This window comes from Vitis riparia, chromosome 14 (genome assembly GCF_004353265.1).
Source record: "Vitis riparia cultivar Riparia Gloire de Montpellier isolate 1030 chromosome 14, EGFV_Vit.rip_1.0, whole genome shotgun sequence".
Classification (NCBI taxonomy): Eukaryota; Viridiplantae; Streptophyta; class Magnoliopsida; order Vitales; family Vitaceae; genus Vitis; species Vitis riparia.
Window position 1 is genome coordinate 3,204,872 of NC_048444.1, and position 24,417 is coordinate 3,229,288.

The 24,417-nt window shown below is 34.0% G+C and overlaps 3 protein-coding genes across 10 annotated transcripts; 1 reads left to right on the plus strand and 2 right to left on the minus strand.

The window, feature by feature from the left end:
• Nucleotides 1–700: 700 nt before the first annotated feature.
• Nucleotides 701–6,479, minus strand: LOC117930834 (glycosylphosphatidylinositol anchor attachment 1 protein). Its single transcript, XM_034851585.1, has 6 exons — nucleotides 6,348–6,479; nucleotides 6,115–6,206; nucleotides 5,369–5,468; nucleotides 2,778–3,636; nucleotides 2,477–2,610; nucleotides 701–1,657 (listed from the first exon to the last, which is right to left on the minus strand). Exons 1-6 carry the CDS (start codon nucleotides 6,431–6,433, stop codon nucleotides 823–825), a joined length of 2,106 nt encoding a protein of 701 aa, XP_034707476.1. The 5' UTR covers nucleotides 6,434–6,479; the 3' UTR covers nucleotides 701–822.
• Nucleotides 6,480–8,691: 2,212 nt separating this feature from the next.
• LOC117929605 (60S ribosomal protein L27a-3-like) lies at nucleotides 8,692–9,335 on the minus strand. Its single transcript, XM_034849939.1, has one exon. It carries the CDS (start codon nucleotides 9,265–9,267, stop codon nucleotides 8,827–8,829), a length of 441 nt encoding a protein of 146 aa, XP_034705830.1. The 5' UTR covers nucleotides 9,268–9,335; the 3' UTR covers nucleotides 8,692–8,826.
• Nucleotides 9,336–10,683: 1,348 nt separating this feature from the next.
• LOC117931374 (ABC transporter B family member 26, chloroplastic-like) lies at nucleotides 10,684–23,019 on the plus strand. Of its 8 annotated transcripts, XR_004654032.1 has the most exons (19): nucleotides 10,685–11,057; nucleotides 11,816–11,943; nucleotides 13,484–13,526; nucleotides 14,666–14,767; nucleotides 14,848–14,970; nucleotides 15,049–15,152; nucleotides 16,130–16,184; nucleotides 16,280–16,350; nucleotides 16,502–16,604; nucleotides 17,231–17,441; nucleotides 19,016–19,089; nucleotides 20,253–20,309; nucleotides 20,443–20,517; nucleotides 21,153–21,227; nucleotides 21,299–21,580; nucleotides 21,704–21,768; nucleotides 21,834–21,894; nucleotides 22,277–22,581; nucleotides 22,730–23,019. XR_004654032.1 is itself a non-coding variant. In XM_034852341.1 (18 exons), exons 1-18 carry the CDS (start codon nucleotides 10,734–10,736, stop codon nucleotides 22,355–22,357), a joined length of 2,034 nt encoding a protein of 677 aa, XP_034708232.1. In that variant the 5' UTR covers nucleotides 10,685–10,733; the 3' UTR covers nucleotides 22,358–22,995. The 8 variants fall into 8 exon arrangements, 7 of the variants coding, with proteins under 7 accessions (XP_034708235.1, XP_034708232.1, XP_034708233.1 ...); XM_034852341.1 differs by having other exon boundaries at nucleotides 22,277–22,995; XM_034852342.1 differs by having other exon boundaries at nucleotides 14,666–14,710; nucleotides 22,277–22,995.
• Nucleotides 23,020–24,417: the final 1,398 nt, after the last annotated feature.

The following is a 24,417-nucleotide window of genomic DNA, read 5'->3' on the forward strand; positions in this document are numbered from 1 at the left end:
AAAGAACCTGCTTTTAACCCATAAATTCTTCATTCATTTCTTAAACTGATTAATAATGCCCTATGGTACAGGTGCAGCTGTAAGAATTCAGTGAATATCAAATTTACCATGAGAAGAGCCTCGTAGATGGTCACAAACTACAATCTTATAATGCCTTCATCAATCAGACCCCATTGTAGGTTGGATTGGGTTTAAACTCATGGTCAGCTTGCAAGCCCAAGAGTTCAGCAGACTCATTTGAGTAAACTAAGCAATCCTACCTATGATATTCCTCACTCTACAAGTTTTAATTGTCTGATCAATCAGCTTCCTTTCTATATTACCATTTATTTGATAACCAATCAACCTCATGCAGTCTTGCTCGTCACATCTGCTCTATTTCATAAAGCTGGATTTTTTTGACAAAAATACCATTTCTTAAAAAATATATATATGTATTAAAATATTTTCAAACTTCCGATCCTTTCTATAATTCCAATTAGAAGATGTCTTTTGAAAAATAACTTCAATTCAAATAAAAAAGTCAAAAAGTCAATTGAAGTTATCTCTTCAAAAAACAACTTTCAATTGAATAAAGTATCGTATAATATTTGGAAATAGTTTCAAAAGTGTCATATCTTGAAAAATATTTTTAAAATTACTGTATTTTTTTCAAAATCTCTATAAAGCCCCTAGCATCCAAGCCTATGATTCAGTTAGATTTCCAATGTAAAATTCAGATGATGGAGAGTACACACCCCACACAAATTAATATAAAAAGGGCCTTAATCCGTCTTTTTCAGCTCTAACTAATAATGCACAGCACAAAACTAGGAGGAAGTGTTAACAAGGATGAAGCAAAATCCAAATGCATAATGCCCAGCAAGGCAGGTGAACCATACCTATATAAAGGTAAGTGGCACTGTTCCATGCCCAAAGGGACTCGATCCAATTCCAGAAGTCGCTGATGTTGACACTTTCAAAACCTTCAAATGAACCTTTCAACACAAAAAATGCAGCAGGTGGAAATCCAATGAATCCCAGAACCAGATTAGAACCTGCCCTGGTGAAAGCTTTCAAACTATGAGCTCTAACATCCAGCCTCAATGGATGAGCTAATAAACACATTGGTACCAACAATAAAGCCCCAATCTCTGCAGTGGCGAAGTTAATAACAGACATAAGGCACAAACCAATAAATGCAGCTGAGATTGTCACTGATTTCAAGATAGCCCATTCCCTTTTCTGAGATTGAGACGCATCAGCATCTATAATTGGCGAACCCAAAATAAGCCAGGTTAGAACTTTGCTCATCCAGTTGGGCATTTGACATATCAAATAAGGAAGTAACGACACAATAACACCCCAAGAATGGATAATGAATACTTGTTTTGCTGCATAAAGCCATTTCCAAGATCGAAGGATGTTTCTACGCTCATCATCAGCAGACTTTGGGGAAGAAGTAGGGTCATGTTTCTTCAGACTAGAATCCCATTTATTAGCATCAGAATAGAGAGAAGCTGCAACTATTGGAAGAGGTGCAACAAGGAGTGCAAAAGCAATCATATAGACTCCTACTGAAACGAACTTGCTAGGAGATGTTAAAAGGTAAAGAAAAAATGACTGGTGGAACTTCTCAAGGAGGTTGTTAACTGATCGTATGACTCCTTCAATCAACCTGCAGCAAGCAACCCAGAAACCTTAAACAACAGTGATACAAGATAAAGGATATCCAGAACCCCAATAATAATCACTGTAAAGTATATTAACAAATAATGAATATCAATCGACAGGGAGGCATATGAATTTAAGAACACTATGAAGGAAGAAGCTTTGCACTGAATCATGCTAGTTCTTGGCTGAAAGTAGCTTTTGAGATGCAGAATATTCATAGAATAACATAGACTCAAAATGTTTTATGAAAAATGGATAGTTTTCCCTTAAAAAATCACCCATTATATATATATATATGTTAGTATTTTCAGTGCTTATGAGAAAAATGTTCAATTTCTCTACCAATTCACAAACAAGATTCTCAAACTTGCCTCTTCAAACCCCAATAAACAATAGGCATAACTTGCACCAAGAGTTTGTTTAACAGTTCACATGAGACCAAGGCTTTCACCAGCATTCAGTAAAAAGAAAGAAAAAAGGCGTTGGTGTAGCAACACAAAGCAATTCTACCATGACAACAAAACTAGAGTACAAGTATAGGAAGTCAAAGAGAGATCCTAACACAGCTTTAGAAATTAGAAAAGTAAGATTTAAATTATGGGAAAGTGATAATGAAAATAAAATATGGAGACCGTCCCACACTTAGAGAACCATTACAGGCATCATATGTGGGCCGTAGCCCTTGAAAGTTTTTGTGTCAAAAAATCCATCCAACCAAAGGTTTCCGAAACCTTTACTCAGATATCCTAAATTTCTAGGAATCCTTTGATGGTTAAAAAGGCAGGTTATATATAGAAACAGAAGAGATGAAATAAGAACTTACCGGCCACCACGCTGAAGAAACTCTGTTTGCTTGATCTTATTATTCAAAGCAACTTTAGGTGAAATCTCCAAAGTAATTGCATCGACTTGGTAATCACGAAAAGCACCATGGGAGCCAGTGGGAACACCCAATGCCTGGCAGCAGGAAATATAAACATAACTCTTAGTTATTAGTGAGAAAAACCAAATATGTTTATCCTTTCAAATGCAGTACATGAAATAGAAAGTATCAACCACCCAAACCCTCCCCCTCAAACCCCTTTTGTCACAAATATAACAAATAAACTAAAAGTGCTATGCACCTGGTAATACAAAGAACTTGTAAGTGTGGCAGCTCCTTCCATATAATCTGCAGCAGGAATACCAAATTTCCATTGGGGATTTAAGCTCCTAGCTATATTTCCTACTGACTCAAAAACCTCACCCAAAATCCTTAGCCATTTGGAGTCGAGTAAAGACAACAATTTCTCTACTTTTACTTGCAAACCTTGCCTATGTACTGCTAAATTGTTCACAATATTAATGAGATCTAGGTTTGGCATCTGACCATTAGAAGCTTCAGCATATATACTGAGTGTGCCGTCAGCCTGTTTGTTTCCATCTGAAACCTTAATGACAAGAGCAGCAGCCATAGTCCCAGCACGTCTAAAAACATCAGATATTTTTCTCTCTGTAATTTCACTCTCTTTCAATCCATGACAAGCATTGCTTTCATAACAAATCTCAGAATATGGTTTCTCAAAATCACCAAATACAGGTGTTTGATAATCTCTTAGCCATGCAGATACTGAAGTATATTCTCCATATTTTGAATCTGCAGCGAGCCATATAATATCCTTGGCCAGCCATGTAACTCGGGTAAGTAAGGAGAATACTGAGTACGCAATAGCCAATGATAAAGCCTCAGCCAGATCAATCTTATGAGAATTATAAGGTGTCACCAAGACAATAGCTTCCTTCCCATCACCACGGGGAGCTCTTATTATTCCGACAGTATTAACACCATGTGATGAACAACCGATGTTCTCTTGAATTATCCTAGAATCAGAGTTGGAAAAGAAGTGCAGGGGACGAAACTGATTCGGTTGAGGGTGGAACTTGTGATAATTAACGTCAGCACCCAAGTCTGACATGTACCGTGCTATAAGTCTTGAACTTTCTCTGCATTAGAATGCGAACAAGGATTACATGTTAAACCTCACAAGAAAATGGGACAGAACTGCATCAGTTTTTTCTCCTTATTGAGGTATATGAAATTCTGAACTTGAATTTCCTCTTCTTTTTTTTCTTTTTTTGGGGTGGCATAGGGGTGGGGTTGGAAGGGGGATAGAACAGTGAAGAAGAATGACCAAGAAAAAGTTAATTTGCAAACAGAAAAATTAGAGTGAGCACTAGCAACGGGGGTGGGGGTGGAAGGGGGATGGAGCAGTCAAGAAGAATGACCAATAAAAAGTTAATTTGCAAACAGAAAAATTATAGCGAGCAATAGCTGACTAGAATAGTGCAGCTATATAAAAGTAAATATTCAGGAAGGTTTATAGAACTATAAAACATGAACATACGTTATTGTCCAACCAACTTTTTGAACCTACAATTACAACCAAGCAAAGAGGGAAAAGAAGCATAACAAAAAGTTGATAAGAATCACTACAGGATAGAAAACCTGACTGTGCAGTGTTGGCAACAGGACAAGCTCTTTTAAGAAAATGAGGGAACACACAGTTCATGAGGGAACACTCGGTTCTTTTAAAGGAACAAAAAAAGGGAAAAGAATACCAAATGTTTTTCCACTAGTTCTAGAATGAATGCAAATCATCTTATAACTTCTAGTGACATTTGATCAGAATTCAAACGAAAGCCAAATTTAATCCATTGGCAGGGAATGCCGTCTTTATTTATCTTGCATGCTGTCTCTTTTTAGGATTAATACTATTTCTGTTGATTTATCAAATGTTGTAATAAGCTCTGCTTGGTAAAGAAGGTTATAAGGTATCCTGTAATAAAACCATAAAATGCATCTAAAACACAATACTATAAAAATTAACATAATGGCTTGGATTGACAGCCCACATTATTAATTTATCATCATGTTATGTAATGGAAGATTTACGGCCATATATTCAATAGAATGTTTCTAGGACAACTCCTGATTTTTCATGAAAGTATCAAGACAACTGTGTTACAAAATGATATTGGAAGTCATTTGAAAACCAGGTTTCTAGTATGAGTGAAGTATCTTGGTAACAAGATCAAGCATGATGCACTTCTACATTACATTTAGTGCAGCAATGATGCTGCCAGGAATAAACACCCACAATGTGGTTATCCAATCAAGAAAACTCTCCTATGCAGGTATCCAATAATCCAATAACATGAATAGAGAACAGAGCAGCAAACATGCAATGTGCAGGCTTCGTACTTCATGGAAAAATGCTACAATCAGAAACCCCAGGAGTACCAGAGTGAACTATGACAATCTCTAAAAGCATTACATATTTTGTATTTTGAGCCAAAATGAATGGTTTAACTCTAAGCGCTTTCACTTAATACCTAGGAGGGCTGGACATACTGAATCATATATATTTGCTTTTTATAGAAAACATACGCAAACATGTGCACACTTGCAAATTGAACACAAGCAAGTGCAGACAAGCATCAAAAATAACAAACACAATTTCATAGGAGGAACATATTTACATAAGCCCAGGGCTTATTCAGGTTAAGCAGATAGAAAATACTTCATATCAGTCTTCAGTGCCAGATGCATATCCTGAAACATACTATGTTGGTGTATGTTTCATGACAAAAATGTTCAAACCCTGCAGTAGAATACAGGAGCAAGCCATTTAAATTTAAAGAAAACACAAAAGCACGCTGTAGAGAGAGCCCATACATGCCTGTTTCACCGGTTTTCAAATTCAAACCAGTTAAATCATTCATGAATCTATGTGCCTCTGAGATGTCTTCAGAAGAGAGCATGGCATTGGCAGAACCTGTGAATTAACAGTTCAGCCAGATTAATGGATGACGCAACTGAAACCAGTAACTCAAATTCTTCCATAGAAACCACAAAGGTAATCCATGCTATATGAAAAATTGATATGCAATTCTAACAGTGGACCTACACATAACCTCCGGATATTACAAAATAAGGCAGAAAATAAAATCCATGAGCCAATAAAAGTAGGAAAATAAAAGAAATTGAATTATGAATTTGAGATAACATTATGCAAAACCCCAAAGCCTCACTTAACTAACCTCAACACAACTAGGTTATTTTCATTTTCCATAACCCAGAACAACATAAAGCATAAGGTTCACGGTCTTATACTCGTCTGTTTTCCTCGGTTTTCTCAGCAACCAAACAAATCCCATTAATGCTCCATTTAGGGCTCAGAAACTAGCCGTCTCACTTAACCAAACCTAACACAACTAGTTGATTTAGCTGAGTCAATTTTTTCCTCGATCTAAAGTCTCACTCTATTTCCATTTCCTCGATATTCTCAGCGACCAAGTCGAGCGTTAAGAAAACTCCTAACAGCAAGACTACAAACATTCGAATTATCACAACCCATCTTCCAAGAGATTCGAAAACCAGTATTAAAACAGAAGAAAAAAAAAAGGATCGAATGAATTGACCTGGCATAAGGGCATTTTCAGAAATATAGGTATTCTTGGCGAGAACAGGCAAGAGTAATAGAGCCAGAACCCCCGCTGTACAGCAAACAACGCTGACACACCCAAGGCCATCATTAGAATCGCGAATTTAAATCAACAAGCCAAACCCACCACCAGAATCATTAAATTCAGATCAATAAACTATAAACTGACTTTTGGATACGTAGAGGCCAATCATGAAAGATCAAGAGTACCTTACGAGGAGGCTGTGGGAAATGAGGAAGATCCCCAACCGCACCAGCGGTCGACGCCTCGTTTTAGGGGTCTCGCTTTCGGCCATGGTTGAGAGACTCTGAGACCTCGGGGAGAACAGTAGAGCACTGAGAAGCTGAGATGAACACAAAAAAGGGATAGAGGGGCGTAGATGCACAGAAAGTCGTCCCAGGGGGGTTTTTTCCGAATAACGTTTTTGAAAAGGGTCTCCAACAAAATCAAAAGAAAATAAGGGTGGAGGAAGTTTTCAAAAACTCAAATCGTTTTCAATAATGAAATTTTGTTAACTATAATATGAAAGTTATAGCATTCTCAAATATCACGAATTATTTTAAAAATAATCCTCAAGCGTTTCGTAAAGTTTAGTTGTTTTTCATTTGGGGAATTTGTGAAATTTTCCCTCCATTTTTAGTTATTTATAACCGTACATATATTTTATATGACAAATAAATAAATAAGATTTCTTTTGTATATAACCATATAGACATGTTGATTATAATTTTTTGATAAAATTCTTAATACTATAATTTATAAATATTTTTCATTTTATAGCATATAATAAACTACATAATGTATTTTAACCACTTTCTGAATTAAGTTATAACAAATTTAAAACATATCTACATAATTAAAATAACTCAAAATATATATATCGTCACTATTTATAAAGTTAAACAAATTTTCATACTACGATCGAGATCAATTCTAATACCATTTTGTAATAGTGTATTTTTAATTATATAGATATTATCCACTTTGAATTGAAATTAACTTTTATAATTTAAAAACATATCTATATAATTAAAAAAAACTAATAAATATGTAGTACATAATGATTTTTTTTCTTGTTTTATATAAGATATTACAATCACCTTTTATACATAAACAATATTGTACTTTATGATATTGTGAGGTTAAATAAACATATACTCGTTATATAGTTAAATAAACTTTCATACTTAGGAGAATCGGTATTAATATTATTTGTAATAACCCACTTACAACTATATAAACATAGTCCACTTTGAGCCTAAATGGATATATGTTTATTTGGTCTCGTGATTTTGTGTGATACAACGAATATATAGTATTTGTGTAGAGAATTGATATCCCATATCAAGTAGAGGAGAAAAATTTCAGATACCATATATCTATCTGAATTTTATATATATAGTTGTGAATAAGTCATTCCATGTGATATGTAATATTTAGGTGATTGTTATATTTTTCATTAGACGTGCTTTAATGTTGTGTGACCCCGTAAATATCTCGTTATATAATTTGTTTAAATATCACAAATATTTTTTATAATAAAAGAAAAGTCATAATGTTTTCAAATAAAAAATATATATTATTTGAACATGAAAGCTTGAATAACCACATCATAAAGTATAAATAATTGTTTTGAAAATGTTATTAAACGAATTTAAAAAATAAATAAATATTTTTTACATAAAAGTATATAAATTATTACCAATTTTTTGTTTTGAAGAATAAAACTTGTATAGGAATGACAACTAAAATTCTTTATTTTAATTTTTTGAAAATACATCCTATGTTTTTTTCTCTCTTCGCAAAAAATGGGAAGTGGTCATTTGTCTTTATTTATTTTCTAAAAATAACAAATTACTAAAAATTACGAGTGTATTAAGATTTATCTAATTAAAAAAATAATTTTATAATTAAAATATTTTGATTGTATTAAGACATTTTAGCAATTGTATGCTGGTAACTGTTTTCGATAATAGTTTTTTTTATTTCATTAAAAAAAAACAAATCATTTGAAGACCAAAAAATGCTTTTTTTTTTTTTTAGTTGTTTCCTTTATTCTAAAATTAAAAACAAAATAATTTGTCATAAAATGTTTTTTCATTCTAAAGAAAGGAATAATTTTCAAAAAAGAGACATGGCGAGATTATGATTCAGAGGTGCAAATGAAGCTTTCATATTCAAGATGTGGCAAGTGATTAGAATCCGAATGAACAGAAAAACGCAAGAGCCACAAACTAATTGAATCGAAGTTCCCAATCACATGGGATTCGTGTCCGCCATCATTTCTCAGTACCCAGCTTCATTTACCTTCACTGCTCTACAAAGCAAAGCCAATCAAGAAGGGGAGTCTTCATTGATTGATTTCATTTCCACCAGAGGAAGAACTGAAAGAAAAAGAGTGCATTCCCTCTCCTCAAGTATGCCTCCAAATATCATCAATCAGACTCACTCTCTTGCAACAATTTTTTGCTGCAATCCAATCTAGGGTTCGAAGAAAAACAAATATATGCTACCGAAAATCGACATAGATCCATCGAAACAGTTGAACCGATATGGAGTATAAAAAAGGATAACATTGCGCATCAACCCAAACAAAATTCATTGTAATTCAATTCAACAAAAAACCGCTAACAACTTCCATTGATAAACAAAATAAATGAAAGGACGGAACAAGGAAAGATTCAAAACCTAGGCGGTGAGAACAACGGCACCACCGGCTTCCTTGATCTTCTTCTCGGCTATCTTAGAGACGAGCTTGGCCTTCACGACGATTGGCTGCGAGGAAGGCAACGCGCCCTTGCCCAGAACCTTGAAGTAGCCGAACTGAGTGACGTCGATGAGAGGGGCGTTATCAGGAGAGGCTTTGTCCTTCACATCCTGAGGCACCATGGACCACAGCTTGTCGATGTTGACTATGGGGCAGTAGAACTTGTTGCGGAGCTTGTGGAAGTACCTCATTCCGACCTTCCCGAAGTAGCCAGGGTGGTACTTGTCGAAAAGGATGCGGTGGTGATGCATACCTCCAGCATTTCCGCGACCACCGGGGTGCTTCCGGTGCTTGCCGATCCGGCCATGGCCGGCGCTGACGTGCCCTCTCTTCTTCCTGTTCTTCTTGAACCTGGTTGTCATCCTTTTGTACCTTGTACCGCCTAAGGCCTCTGAATCTCTGGGGTTGTCTGCGGAGAGAAGAGAAAAGAAAGGAACATTAGGGTTTTAGGAATATATAGGAACGCAGTCCCATTTGTGTGAAGATGTAACGACGTCGTTTGGCTGTGGCAATACTGAAGTTACGTCGTTTCATTTTGTAGGAATAGAACCCAGCACGAAGTCATATAAGTGTTGAGTCTGTTGACTCTGTTCACACAAAATCATAAATTAAATGTGTCAAAAAAGGTGACATTTGAATGAATAAGACCGTTTCATTAAAGGGATTAAGCATGTTGACACAGATACAATATGAATATGATTAATCTTAATACGAATCTATCAAATTGATGTTTTTCTTAATCATGTTTGGAAATCCATTCAAAATTTGTTACCTTCAAAACCTTTTATAACAACATTCGATCTCAACCATGAACCAGTCTATTCGTGTTTGTTGTTTTTTTTAACTTAATGTTGAATCAATTGAACTTTTTAAAAATATTGACAAATAAGTTACAAGTTAATTTTTTTTTAAAAAAAACAATAAGTTGAAATTTGAGAGCAAATCACATTCAACATCAAGGGGATGTTTGATAAAACTTAATGTCTTAAGTTGACTTTAAGTATTAAAGTTATTATAAAATTAACTTAAAACTTATTTTAAATTATAAAATTGACATATTTATCGTCATAAATAATAGATAAAGCAAATGAGGTAAAGTATCAATGAAGATTGTAGAGTAGCAAAAAAAATCGGTAAATAAGAGTAAAAACGTAAGATGAATATGTTAACTAAATAACAAGTTAAATATTTTTAGGGATATTTCCCACTTTGGAAACTAATATTTCATGTTTTTTCAACCTAAAAATACCCAATTTTGAAAAAAATATCATATATATAAATAATAAACATGTTGAAGGATATTTGTGTAAAAAATTGATTACTCTTTAAGTTAAAAAACGGGGAAGTTAGTTTTACAAATTTTGTATATTTTCCTCATTTTTAATCAATTAATCTTTATTTTTATTTATTATTTAAAGTTGTTTTTTTATTTTAAGTCATATGATTAAATTATTTTATCAAATATATTTAATTTATTTAATAACTTAAATTAAATTATTAAGTCGTTTTAAATTATTAAATTAATTTATTAAACATTCATTAAGTAAAAAAAATAGATAAATATCACCTAAATTAAGCCATTCATTGATCGAGCCAACTATTAATCAATGCCCTACTTTCAAAATATGTTGACTTATCCTCTTTTTAACTTCAAAATTATTTTCATCAAATTACTTTTAAAAATATAAAAATACATGCTTAATATTATTATACATTTAAGCCATATCTGATTGGAACTATTTCAATAGAAAATGGGTAAGTGGCGGAATATATGAGGCGACAAACAAGTTGCTCAGCAGCCATTTGCATTTTCCGTCGTTTACTCCTTATGGCTGCTTCTCAGTTGGCGTTTCGACCTCTCAGCAAACCCCATTTCCCACTCAGAAGGACGCTGTCTTCCACCATCACTTTCTCCAGCACGAGATTCCGCTGTTCTTGCCTTCCAAAAACTGGACAAATTAATGTTGAAATTCCGGTGGTTTTACGAAATATTCGGTCGGTTCTGCCTGGGGGGAGTTGGTGGAAGTTAAGTGAGTACGAGGAGGAAGCGAAAGCGAGAGAAGTGATGCCCACTCTTCGTAGAATATGGGTATTGGTTGAAGATGAGAGATGGGTCATTTTTGTTGCAGTTGGGTCTTTAACACTCGCTGCGGTGCGTTGCCTGTGCTTTAAACCTTTGGTTTCTATGAATTTTTTAAAGGCAATTGACCTGAAATCTATACAAAGAGTCATTGATATGACCTGGCGTGATTGTTTTAGTATTTCTTAATTCCATGCCTCGATTGATATTCGCCTGTGTTCCTAACAGTCAAGGCTGAAGATGGTGGTTTATCATCAATTTGTTTGGACTGGGTTTGAATTTTGGAAAAGAACAAGCGAAAGGAAAGGAAAGGAAAGGAAAATGCTGATTAATATGTAACATGGAGTTCGTTTTTGGGCTAGTTTCAGCATGTTCCTTCAATTTCTGCTGTTCTTCGGGAGGTTCAAATGAATCTTTTAAGGCTTTGTTTGGCTTCGGAAAATTTGAGGGAAAATGTTAGGGAAAGGAAATAGGAGGAAAAATAGATGAAAGGAAAAAGATGAATAGGAAAAAAAAAAAAAAAGATTTAAAGCCAAATTATTTCTGACTTCAAACTCAATTCACTTATTTGAACTATCTTATATAAATAATAAATAATTCAAGAATGCATAAAATTTTAATTAATTTTAATTATATTTGGTTTTTTTTTTTTTCAAAATATAGCCAAACATGAAAAATCATTTTTCTTAATAATTTCTTTTGTTCTTTTCTTATATTTTATTGGAACCAAACATGAGATAAGTTCAATTTGTGTGCACTCTTTTTTGGTGTTTTTGTTCCATAAGTAATTTTATAACCATCATTTTTCTAAGATGTGCTCTCCCATTCAGCTTTCAGAAATCTCGATGCCAAATTTAATTGCAGCATCTGTCTTTTCTGCACAAAGTGGTGAGACAATGGTCTTCTATAGAAATTCCCAACTCCTCATTCTATTGTGCATCCTCTCGGGTATATGCAGGTGAAAACTCTAATAGTTAAGTCCTTTTCTACTTTAAATTGTACATATCAAGTATGCCTTTAGGCAGAAGTCTTATACTTGAGAATGTAAATGCTATGAAATCATATAAAAAAAAAAATGAAGTCATTTTTATGGTTATAATATTGTCTTATCCTTCATAGTTTTTGTGAGTGTCCATTTGACTATTCCATCCATTAAAACTTGTACCACATCACCATTGAAATATTCACATGGTTGTAAAATACTGTTTTTTGTGCTTAGAAAGTTCTAAGCTTAATGTCACGCCTTATCCATATGGCCCCTCACTTGAGCTCATATAGGGGCACAAAGCTTCTCAAAATAGAGACTTGTTGTTTATCTTCCCCAAACTCAAGTAACAAACGACCTTTTAGATAGGAGCTTCTTTCAAAGTGTTAGAACATTTTTGGAAGGGCTACTCATTTTTGGAGTTGGGTGTGAGTATCCTTAGAGTCGTGTTTCTCTAGAATTCTAGAGAATTAGAATTCTAGCTTGTATCTAGGTAGTCTCTAGAGAATTCTAGAATTATATGGAAATGGTTCCAAAGAGTTATACAGGTGTACCTATTTGGTCAAGTCACCAAGCACTTGAGAGCTTCCAAGCCTTGTATAGCGTTATTGTGTAATACAAGTTTCGATTGGGTGTGAGTATCCTTAGAGTTGTGCTTCTCTAGAATTCTAGAGAATTAAAATTCTAGCTTGTATCTAGCTAGTCTCTAGAGAATTCTAGAATTGTAAGGAACTGGTTCCAAAGAGTTATAGAGTTGCACCTATTTGGTCAAGTCACCAAACACTTGAGAGCTTCCAAACCTTGTAGAGAATTATTGTGTAAGATACAAGTTTCCATCCTTTTTAACTCTGTAAGTGTTATGCCCTTAGCTCTTCTCTATCTTTTGTGCAATGCAATGTTGCTTAGTAAGTTCAAGAAAAACTAATTTAGTAACTTAAGTTTTAAGTTAAGAAACAGCTAAGTCCATGACACTAAGTTCTAGAACATCGGTGCTACAAATTTTGTGTTCCAAAAGTTTGATTATCTGCTGCTAGACTAATCAATGATGCTTAACATATGTCATGATAAGGTTAATATATTTGCATTTTCTTTTAGATTTTTTTAGAATTTATATAGAAAGAAATGTTTTCAAGAGCATGGATTTGTTCCTGTGACATATTCTGTCCTATGAGTACTCACTTTGAAATAGCTATTTAACACAAGGCATATGATTGCCTAAGTATCCTAGGGAAGTTCTATCAAACAAGGAAAGTGTACATCTTTATCTTTTGTTAGACAGGATTGTTAGGTGCATGTCTTGCTAGTGTCAAATATAACCATCTCATATCAGGTCCAACACAGGTGCTTTCCTTATTTTGAAGTCCGACACCATACATGCATATAATTAATGGTGGTTTTATGAAGAAACTAGTAGTTATTGTAGTTTTAATTATTAAGATGAGTGTGTGATTGATAAGACTCCTTGTTTACTGTTTTAATTTTTTATTTTATTTTATTTTTTTGGTGATTTTAGTGGTTTGCGAAGTGGCTGTTTTGCAATTGCAAATATCACCCTGGTGAGTTCCTTCCTGATAACAAGAACAATAAGAACGAAAAGAGCAAAGCCTTATATTGCAACTAATCGAGTCAACTATATGAATTGCTGTCCACCATTTATCTCCATTTAAGACCAATCAATTTGTTGAATTAAAGGTCAACATATCTTTTCTTATGATTTGGTCCAAGTCCATTTTGTTCTCTCTTATCCTTTTGTGCCTTCAACTTGAATTAGTCATTCATCCTTATTGGTGCATCTGTAGGGCACCATTGTACTTGCTTAACCCGTGTTCATCAATTCTTCCTTGATGTACTAAACTGGTGCAACCTCTAGCCTCTCAAAGAGGCTTAGCGGGTCCTATCCTGCATCTTAATTTGCTTTTGATAGTTTCTTTTTGACAGTTAGACTTCTAGTGAGGAGAGAGGCATTTGGTATTCCTGCCTTTAGTATATACACAATTTAATGAGGACTTTAGCATTTGTCTTTCTTTATGCATGCAAGAATACCGGACAAAAAGGAAAAAAAAAACATGTTCAACCTCTCAAGGAGACGGGTTGTCATGACATGAATCAACAGCTGGACATCCCCAAGGACAGGGCTTCTTGGGCCCACTCTGAACCAAATGTCTGGTTGCTGCACTTTAATGCTTTTGGCACTTTGGGATACGTGCTCTGTGCTGTTGTTATGAGAAACTGCATGGACTTTAAGTTGCTAATTCTCATCTTATTTGGGATGTGCACCTTGTGTATTTTACATATCTAATCCACAAGGAGGCCTCCCAGTGCTCCCACAGGTTGACGCTGGTTATCTATGCTCTTCATTCTTGTTGCATCATTTTGACACAACAGGAATCTTAATTCTGGCTGCTTTGAAATTGTAACATCTTTACTTTATTATTGGATTTTATGGCCTTCCCTGGTTAATCTCCCAATGGTCTTGATATTTTGTAGACATGGATCTTATTGATTATTGTATTATTATTATTTTTTTTAACATTTACTAAATACTTAATTGTATCTGTTCAACAATCCTCTCTCCATAACAAAGCATCATTCTAATTTGTTGAGCTTTCTTTTATGGCATTCATGGACAGAGTGTATTTAGTTATTTGGTAAAGTGAATCTGACAACTGCTGGTGCTTCCTACTACATTTGTCAGGTTAAGCGTCTAAGGGAAACTTTATGTTCAGCTATTCTTTTTCAGGTTTGCGTTTATTTAGCAACTATATTTGTAATGCTAAGTACCATGCATACTCCTCAAGTAAGTTATACTGTCAGTTTCATTTAACATTTATTCCTTCATTTGCTTGGATGTTCTATTTTGCTTCATATTTGATGTAGGATATTGATTTCTTCGAGACAGAAGCAGTTGGTGACTTAACAAGTAGGCTTGGGGCAGATTGTCAACAACTGTCTAACATTATTGGAAATGATATTAATATGATATTACGCAATTTTCTCCAGGTTTTCATTCTTATTAACCATTCATTTCTTTTCCTAAGTTCACCTTCCATTTGGAGTCTAATCTATTGTTCCTTTCAGGGTGCAGGTGCATTGATTAATTTACTAACTTTATCATGGCCTCTTGCATTATCAACAATTGTGATATGCTCTCTTCTATCTGCAATCCTTCTGGTTTATGGCCAGTAAGCATTTTTACCTTTCCCATCTTGTTAGGCTCATTATGTTGGTTTTTCTAATCTCAAATTTGTCGTTCTGGAGAAGTATACTGTTATAAATAACAAAAGAAACTATCTGTTGGTTATTTAAATAAAAGTAGGTGTTAACTATATTCTCAATTATTATTTGATATAAGAAATCATCATGGTCTGCTTCATCCCTAAATACTTGAACCTTTGTTTAAAGAAAATTCTTGTATAGCCCTTCCATCCTTACGAAGTTATGATATTATTCATTGAAGTGCTCATTACCTGTGAACTGTCAGTTTTCGATTCTTGTCATTTATCTTGTGGATGACTTCTTGTCATTTATTTACCATATATAAGGGCACAAATACTTAGTTGTTGTCTTATGGAGCTTATTTCCTAATATTTTGATTGCAAATTCATCTTGAATCAAAACTTGCATCATATATATATATTTTTTTAATTTCTTTTCATTGGAGGATAAGTTTCCTCCATTTTTTTTAGATTTTCTTGCTTTTTATTAAGAGGAATTTCTATGTTTGTCTGGTTCAAAGTTTGATCCTTCTTGGTGCAGTTGGAGTAAACTATATTGTTGAGCATTGTATGCCTCTGGATACATCCTTTTAAATCTTAGTTCTTCTAGTGTTTATCAAAAGAGTAAGGGGCTAAAGAACTGTGTGTAGATCAAGCAACCAAAATGCTTTTGCAATCATCTCTGGTGCCATCATGGAGGAATTTCACTTGCTTGATTGCTTTAAAACATGGTGTTTCCAAATGCCCTGAGATTTTGGTCCCTCTCTTTATAATGACCATTGCATTTTCTTTCTTATCAAGAAAAGATTAGGTATCCATCCCAAGGTCTTTTTGTTTTTTTTTTTTTCTCTTTTATTTTTATTTTTTTTTCCCTTTCCTTTTACTAAGTGTGTGTTTACTTATTACTGATTGTTGGAAGTATTACCAAAATCTTGGATGGACAGGTACAGAAGGAAAGCAGCGATGTTTACCCAAGAGTTCACTGCTTGTGCCAATGAAGTAAAAGCAGACAGCCTGATCTGAATCGCTTCTGAAAATTCTTTTAGCTTTTATTCATTTCTGCACATAGAGTAACTTCCCATGTTTACATGTAGGTAGCACAAGAAACATTTTCTTTGATGAGAACCGTCCGAACTTATGGAACAGAGGAAAACGAACTTAGAAGGCAATAATTCTGACTAGTAATCTTCTGTTAAATATCAATATTTCCATGATTGCCTCTTATCTTTGGTACACACACTAGCAACAAAGCATACATGTAACATTCTAATGCATGGCGTTGACAGTCTTCTATGATCCATCTTTTATGGTGTTAGGTACAAGCAATGGCTAGATAAATTAGCTTTTGTTAGCATCCGAGAAAGTGTGGCTTATGGATTCTGGGGTCTGAGTTTCAACACTCTATACCGTTCAACACAGGTTTGACCATTTTATGATTTTCCAGAACCATGAACTCTAGGTCCCCGAAACATCTGTTTGCTTCATTATGGACTTATCCTTTGATCAACAAAATTCTGAGAGTTTATTGGAAAATAAAGGTCCTCAGTACAGTTGATTGGCAAATTGGGATTCATGGAGCCAACTCTTAGTAGTTGGGAATAGCTTTTTGAGCTGGCCAAAACTTAAAGATAAATTACTGATTAGTGAATGGAGCCTTTTCAAACTATAATTTATATTGTTTTAGATTTACCATCCAAAAAGATATATTTTTGTGTTATATGCTAAGATAGTTCTGAGTTTTCTGACATTTCTTTGTGTGTTTCATAGAAAGTATGGTTTCAAATGTGCTGAATTTGGTGTTCTTGGGCTAAGGCCATTGTAATTTTCATAGAAAGAATGGTTTCCGGTGTTCTGATTTAGATATTCTTGGTCCATTACCATTATAATTCTCATAGAAAGAATGGTTTCAGGTGTGTTGATTTAGATTTTCTTGGCCCAACACCATTATAATTTTTGTGATTTATAATTTAATTAAACTTGATGGAATATCTTGTTGAACACAAATAATTCAACGTTTCTTTATATTCCAAAATGATGTTTTTTAGGTCATTGCTGTGCTGTTAGGAGGAATGTCTATTCTTACTGGTCACGTGACACCCGAACAACTTACGAAGTATATATTATACTGTGAGTGGTTGATTTATGGTACTTTGAGGCTTGGAGACAATTTTGCATCATTACTGCAGTCTGTTGGCGCAAGTGGAAAGGTGTTCCAGTTAATGGACCTCTTGCCTAGTGATCAATTCAAATCAGAAGGCAGGTATTCTCTGTGAATGTCTTGAAGAAGATTTTTATTTTGGTATAGTGGGTTGAGGGGCAGCAAGGGATAGTGGAGGTGGGGTGTTTGTTTGTTATGCAATATTCTGTTGAAACTGAAGCCTTTAAACACATGATGCCTTGTTTTTTTCCTATCAATTTCATTTGAAACTCTGCCAATATTTTGTTTAATGCTTTACCATTGGATAATTGGTACGAGCCTGGATAAAGGAGGGTGGCTGTTGTAGGTAGACAACCAATATGAACTATATAGTCATATCTTTTGAACATGAATACTAAAAATGGTATAAAGAAGAGGATCCATGTAACTTAGTCACCCTCAGTTTCTGGTTTAAAGGCCTTGTTGAGCTGATTTGAGGATTCTGTTTGAAATTCCCTGAATATCTAAAGAATATTTGTCTCTCATCTCTACAATGTGTTCTAAGTGCAAACCTGCTTGCTTTTTGTTCATGAATGACTAATATAAAGGTACTGAATGGAGCAAATGACTTTTGATTTGTTCATATCTATGCTGTCTTTTTTTCTTTATTTTTCTTCTTGTACTTCTATTAGTTTGGAGGAACTCTCAACCTTTACTACAAATTCTTTCCTCTATATGTGATACCATTCATGATTCTGTTAGCCATTCAAGTTTAAGGTTTCCTTGACTAAACTTATGATCTTTTTGGCCTTGTGGGCTTTTAGTGTCTTTAACCACCATCGAGGTGCTTCATAACATTGTTACTATTGATTCCATCACACACTAATCATCTTATTTCATGATTATAATTTTGAAAAATTTGAAGTGCCATACCTATAGCAATGTTGTTGTTCCTGTATTATCTGAGTTGAACACTTCACCTTGGTTATGTTTAATGTCTTGTCTTTCACTCGGCATATCTTAATCCCTGAGGGAGGAGGAGGTTTGCAGCAGGTAGAAGTGAACTGTATAACTTATAGGAACATGCAGGGAACATAAATACTGAAAATTTACTACTTTAAGCCTTTCCATTTGCAGTAGGTAGAAGTGAATTGTATAACTTTTAGGAACATGCAGGGAACATAAATACTGAAAATTTACTATTTTAAGCCTTTCCTACTGGCAGCTCATTGTATCTGCTCCAAATAGCATATGAATCATAAAAGCTATATTCTCTTATAGAAACAATGAAATACACTGTACATGAAATAAAAAATTAGACTTGATAAATGTTTCTTCTCCAAAAGAAATCAGAAGGAAAATCTATGAAGTTCAAAGACACAACACCAAAATTGTAAAGTTAGTGCTTCTGAAATTGAACTACTTCCCAGAAATGTGCATTGTCATAACATAATATGTGGGATTCCCTTGTGTGTGTCAAGTTTTCTTGTTAAAAAAAATAATGGTTGACATGAGAATTTTTTTTTAAAAAGCAGTACATGGTATTTGGCATCGCCGTGCATTGTTTATTTCCATCAGAGTTTGTACTGGATAAAGTTTCAGTCATTTGAATTCCTGTCTCTGAAATGATTGCTTGTGTTTATTAAAACAATTAAATTTAATAATTGTTAATGGAACATCCTTTTGCATGCAGGAGTAAAATTGAAGAGGCTAATGGGACATATTGAGTTTGCAAATGTGTCTTTTTACTATCCATCAAGGGTCATGGTATGTCCTTTTCTTTAAAGAAATCATGCTATGCCTTTTTGTTTAAAGTAATCATGTTATGTCTTTTTCTTTGAAGTAATATACCATGGATGCTAAGTTCATATCCATATTGCTCTTTTATGTTTCAATATAGACGTTTGATCATCCCAGCTGTCAACACAGATAATTAGACTGAATACTCCTATTCATTAAAAAAGACACGACATACTTTAGTTTAATGGTGGTTTTTATTGATATGAGCAATCAGCCTCCATCATTATTCAAGCAACTTTATTTAGAAACCTAAACAAAAAAATTGAAGGTATTGAAGATAATTGCTCCTTTTCCTCTTATTTATAATTTTATACTTATAGCTGCTATATATTGTACATGAGATCATCTATTAGGTATTCTGAAATTCATGAATTTTGTTAAGTTTTCAAAAAGCAAAAGACTATTGTATTAAGATGAACTCAATAGCAGGTTTGTAAAGACAAGAAGGAATATAGAAACAGCACACTCTCATTTATTTCCTAATCCAGATGATATTCTTTAATATTAGAGTTGCATAATTCTTTACGATCAGCCCTAAAAATTCTAATCACCTCTAACCCTGATCACCTAGAACCAGTGTGGGCTGTTTTATGCTACAATACATGATTTATATCCAACTCCCCTTGACACTTCTAATCTTTAATGTCAACAAACTTTTGCCCTTATTCAGGATGTGTCTCTTTCATATGTACATATTGGCAATTTTAGCACCCTAGCCAATTTTTATTTTTGATAAGTAAAGAGAAATAGTATATATACAGGAAGAGGAGATGCCAAAAACAGCGCCCCCAAGTATACAGGCACCCTAGCCAAATTGTTTCCACTTTGTTAATCATTCTCCAGTTTCTTGAGAAGTTGAGGTAACACGTGTTTATTTTAAAGGGGATCATCCCATATGAATGCATCACCTATATACATGTCTCATTGTATACTATTTAAAGGTTCGCACCATCTGAATATTTCACCAATGAAATTTTACAGTATTTCTTATGACCATCTGAAGTTCGTAAGTGTTTGATTTTGTAGACAGGAGGTTTGATTTTAAACTGATCACTCAGTTGACATTCTGTAAATCTCTTTGATGCTAAGGAAGAACTAATACAATTCTACTTTTAACTGGTATTAAATAGGTACCTGTTCTGGAACATGTAAACATTTCTGTACAAGCTAATGAAGTGGTTGCAATTGTAAGAAATGAATTTTCTTTTCTTTTTTTTTTTAACAGGAAAATATGAAATGCATTTCTTATTCATTGCTATTTTTGCCTTCGATGCTAGTTAAATATTTTGAAAAATGTCTGTATGTCCTACTTTTGCTAAGGTTGGCATTAGTGGTAGCGGAAAAAGCTCATTAGTCAATCTTTTGCTTCGTCTATACGAGCCAACAACTGGTCAGGTAAGCTACATTAACACTTGCTAATTGCTATTACTAAGAAATAGTGAGTTAATTATCTCACCCATTACTTTAGAAGTTCTCTGTATATCCATTTTGGCTTGAGCAGGATATGGATTTAGCAGTTGATCCCAATTTTTCGTCTATTTGTCTTTGTTCTTTATACTTCTCTAATGTGACTTGGACTTTGTGTGGAAACAAAATTGCACCATTTTGTTTTCCATAATATATGAAGGCACTAGTTGTTCTTTAGGATAGATTCATGGGTCGAGTAGAGTGATTGGAAAAATTTGTGGTTATTGCCAAAAAGATAGCAGAAATGTTAAGTAATATTATTTCTTGAATCCCTAAAATGATCCATAACTAATGTGGAATACACTCCTGAAATGGTAGGAGAAAATGTTTACAATGCAATGCTATGTGAAATGAAATCAAGTAGAATTCTTTCATTCCCACCTGGTGCCTAATTTTTCCACTTAGGCCAAATTCATTCTGCTAGCATATGCATTGCCTTATACCCAAGTTTTGACTACTTGCTTTTCATTTCAAACATTATGCCTCAAGATTCACACTTTTATGTGGATGGAATGTTGCTGATTTAGATGCCATGTAGTTGACAAGTGCCTCCTGTCTTGCAGATTTTAATTGATGGCTTCCCCCTGAGAGAGTTGGACATTGGTTGGCTGAGAGGAAAAATTGGATTTGTTGGACAGGTTAGATTATATAACTTTCATGACATGAAGCTAGTCATAACATTATTTTGTAAATATTTCCTTTTGGGCAGGAACCCCATCTTTTTCATATGGATGTCAAGTCAAACATAAGATATGGTTGCTCCAGAGACATAGGACAGGAAGATATAGAATGGGCTGCAAAGCTGGCCTATGCTCATGGATTCATCTCATCTCTTCCTGATGGTTATGATACTATTATAGATGATCATCTACTCAGCGGGGGACAAAAGCAGCGGATTGCAATTGCCAGGGCCATTCTTAGGGGCCCTGCTATTCTGATCCTTGATGAAGCCACTAGTGCTCTTGATGCAGAAAGCGAACACTATGTCGAGGCAAGTATTTTCCAATATCACTAGTAACTATGATCATGCAGACACAAAAACAAAACAGAGAAATGGTATGAATTGAAAGGCTAGCTCACTGTTACTGATGCATCAATTGCCCTTTATCTTTAGGGGGTTCTTCATGCCTTCAGAAATGATGCTAATGCAAAAAGAACTGTTATTGTCATAGCGCATAGGTGAGCTTTCTTAGATCAGCTGTTTGTCTCCTGTGAGTTGTGTGATTTTGACCCACCTTTTGCAGGCTATCCACAGTAAAAGCTGCTGACAGAATTGTAGTGATGGATGGTGGTTCCGTCATTGAGGTAAGTTCAGTTTTTCCCCTTTTTTTTGTGTTCAAGACATCATTTTAATCATTATTTTCTAGAGTTTGGGTTAGCAAGCATGTATATATATATATATATATATATATATTTTTTTCTGTAGCACAGATAGATTCAATGATGCTAAAAAAACTGAACTTGTTACCAATACATAATTGCCATGTGCAAGAGAGACCCTTTTGTGGAATATACCTTGCCTGTTTATCCATATCAAAGACGAACAAATATGGAATGGTGCCATGCCATGTAGAAAAATTTGGTTTTGAGCATGCTTCCACAACCCAGAAAAAAGCAACCCCTTTATCAGCAAGAGGTTCATATGGGGTATGGCAAATAATGCATCAATGATTTTTTTTATATGCAGGTGGGTGATCACCAACAACTGCTTCTCAAAGATGGGCTGTATGCAAAGTTGATCAAAACACAAACAGATGCCTTGGCTTGATCCAGAACCAAGTTGCTGGACTCATGGTTTCCTCCATATTACTTAATGGCTTCTTCACCTTCTGTGACAAAAGCTGAAACACAAAAAAACATTAAAGCGAAAGACTCGTGGGTTTGTCATGTTTTGTACAGATAAAAGAAAGGGTGATGATCATGGGTTTATGAGTCTCTTCAAAGCTTCTCAAGGCCTTCTGAGGTGCAATCTCCAGGCTGAGGAACTTGCTGGTGAGGAAGCGGTTTTGGTCCTTCACCCTCCTCTTTAATCATCTTCCCTTGCTCATCTCCTTGCTTCCGATTCTTGCCCCTTTGATTAAGACGTGGTGAATCATCGATATCACCTTGAATTTCTTTAACTAGCTTGTTTTCTGCATAGGACGCAACCGCTTCCACCTTCTCATTCTTGGAGTCCATGGCTATGTCCGGTTGAAAACAAGAAGCACTTCCCCTCTTCCTCTCCCTCTCTTTCTTTCCTATATGGCAGCCTGGTTCTTGCTGATGACCCAGGCATGTAAACCTGGCGGTGCTACACGTGGAGTGTTGACGTGGATCCACGATTGTGCCACGTGGCTTTTTGCATGGATGTGGTGATTTCATGGCTAATTTATTAACATGAGAGCGACTACGTAAACAATCCTAAAATCAAAGGATTTTATATTGGTCTCCTGACACATTACATCACATACATGTAGAATCTTAATATATCTTTTGATTCCAAAATCTCAAATAAACTGTGGAATGAGGTAAACATGCTAATCTCGCTTATTAACATGATTTAGGATTTGTTGGGAAACGTTTTTAAAAAATAATTTTCGAAAATGGTTTTAAAAAGATGTTTTCATTTATATATATATATATATATATATATAAAATTATAAATTCATGAACTCTCCTTATATTTATTTTATTTACGCTTCCATCTAAAAATTTAAAACGTATTCATATAAACACGTGTAATTTTTTTTTTCTTTAAAGAAAAGCTCAAAACACCTTTCTCAGTATTCTCTCGTTAAACCAATATTTTTTCTTTTTCTCTCTATTTATTTCTTCCTTACCACAAACCTTAATTACGAATAACATATAACATTAAAAAAAAAAAAGAAGCTTATTCATATCCAATATTTTTACAAAAATTTTGTTGTAAAAATTATTTAAAAAATAATTAGGAAGAATGTACATGTGATTTAAAAGTGAAAACTTGTGAAAAACTTCAACATAAATGAAATAAAAAAATTTTGGGTTCTAAAAGACTAGCTATAGTTTAAATATTTAAAAGTATAAGGTTGGACGTCTTTAAGAGTGTTCGTCGGATAACTACAAAATATTTGGTCTTATAATCCAAAACAAGAATTGTGAGACCTTATCCTAACTCAAAAAAATGTAAAAAAAAAAATATATAAAAACCATACTTATGTACTTATAACATCATTTATGTCTTAAATTTTTTTTATTAAAATCGTGATTGTAAAGAAAATTTTTGTGAATGCATTTATAATCTTCCCACAAAAAAAAAAAAAAAAAAAAAAATCTTTTTAACCTTTCTTTATATATATTTTAATATGTTTTTTTTAAAAGAAAAATGTGTTTTTATATGGATATTTGAAATTAATCACAAAATAATTCACTAAATTTGAAAATTTCAATTTTTATACATTCATTTAAAAGCAAATAAGAGTTGTGCACTTTTCAATTAAACTTTCTTCCTTACCAGAAAAGATTATCAGAAAATATTTTATTTTCAAAATAATTTTTAAAAATCTGTTTTGAAATAATTAATAATCGTTTTTATATTATTTTATCCTTGAAAATAAAAAAATTCCCACGACACGTTTATCTTTTGAAAAAATTTAAATTTATTTAATAAAGACCTTACGTTTTTAAAACACATGCTATAGCAGGGGCTTCTCTGCAATTTTGAAAATCGGATCATAAATAACAGCGACACTCTCGCTAAGTCCAGGTGAAGGCAACGCCAAGCACATGAGGCCGAAATTGGAAAACGCTATTGTTAAACTCGTTCCGCTTACACCCAATTGGACGATCACACAAAACAAATCCTGGAAA

What these genes read in the sequence shown, in the direction of transcription:
- LOC117931374 (XM_034852341.1), top strand. Translation starts at nt 10,734, where the DNA reads ATGGCTGCTTCTCAGTTGGCGTTTCGACCTCTCAGCAAACCCCATTTC. An exon ending in GGTCTTTAACACTCGCTGCG is followed by an intron (nt 11,058 to 11,815) that starts GTGCGTTGCCTG and finishes TCTCCCATTCAG; the next exon opens with CTTTCAGAAATCTCGATGCC. An exon ending in TGATCAATTCAAATCAGAAG is followed by an intron (nt 17,442 to 19,015) that starts GCAGGTATTCTC and finishes TTTTGCATGCAG; the next exon opens with GAGTAAAATTGAAGAGGCTA.
- LOC117930834 (XM_034851585.1), bottom strand. Translation starts at nt 6,433, where the DNA reads ATGGCCGAAAGCGAGACCCCTAAAACGAGGCGTCGACCGCTGGTGCGG. An exon ending in TCCCACAGCCTCCTCGTAAG is followed by an intron (nt 6,207 to 6,347) that starts GTACTCTTGATC and finishes TGGGTGTGTCAG; the next exon opens with CGTTGTTTGCTGTACAGCGG. An exon ending in CAAGTTCTTTGTATTACCAG is followed by an intron (nt 2,611 to 2,777) that starts GTGCATAGCACT and finishes TCCTGCTGCCAG; the next exon opens with GCATTGGGTGTTCCCACTGG.
- LOC117929605 (XM_034849939.1), bottom strand. Translation starts at nt 9,267, where the DNA reads ATGACAACCAGGTTCAAGAAGAACAGGAAGAAGAGAGGGCACGTCAGC.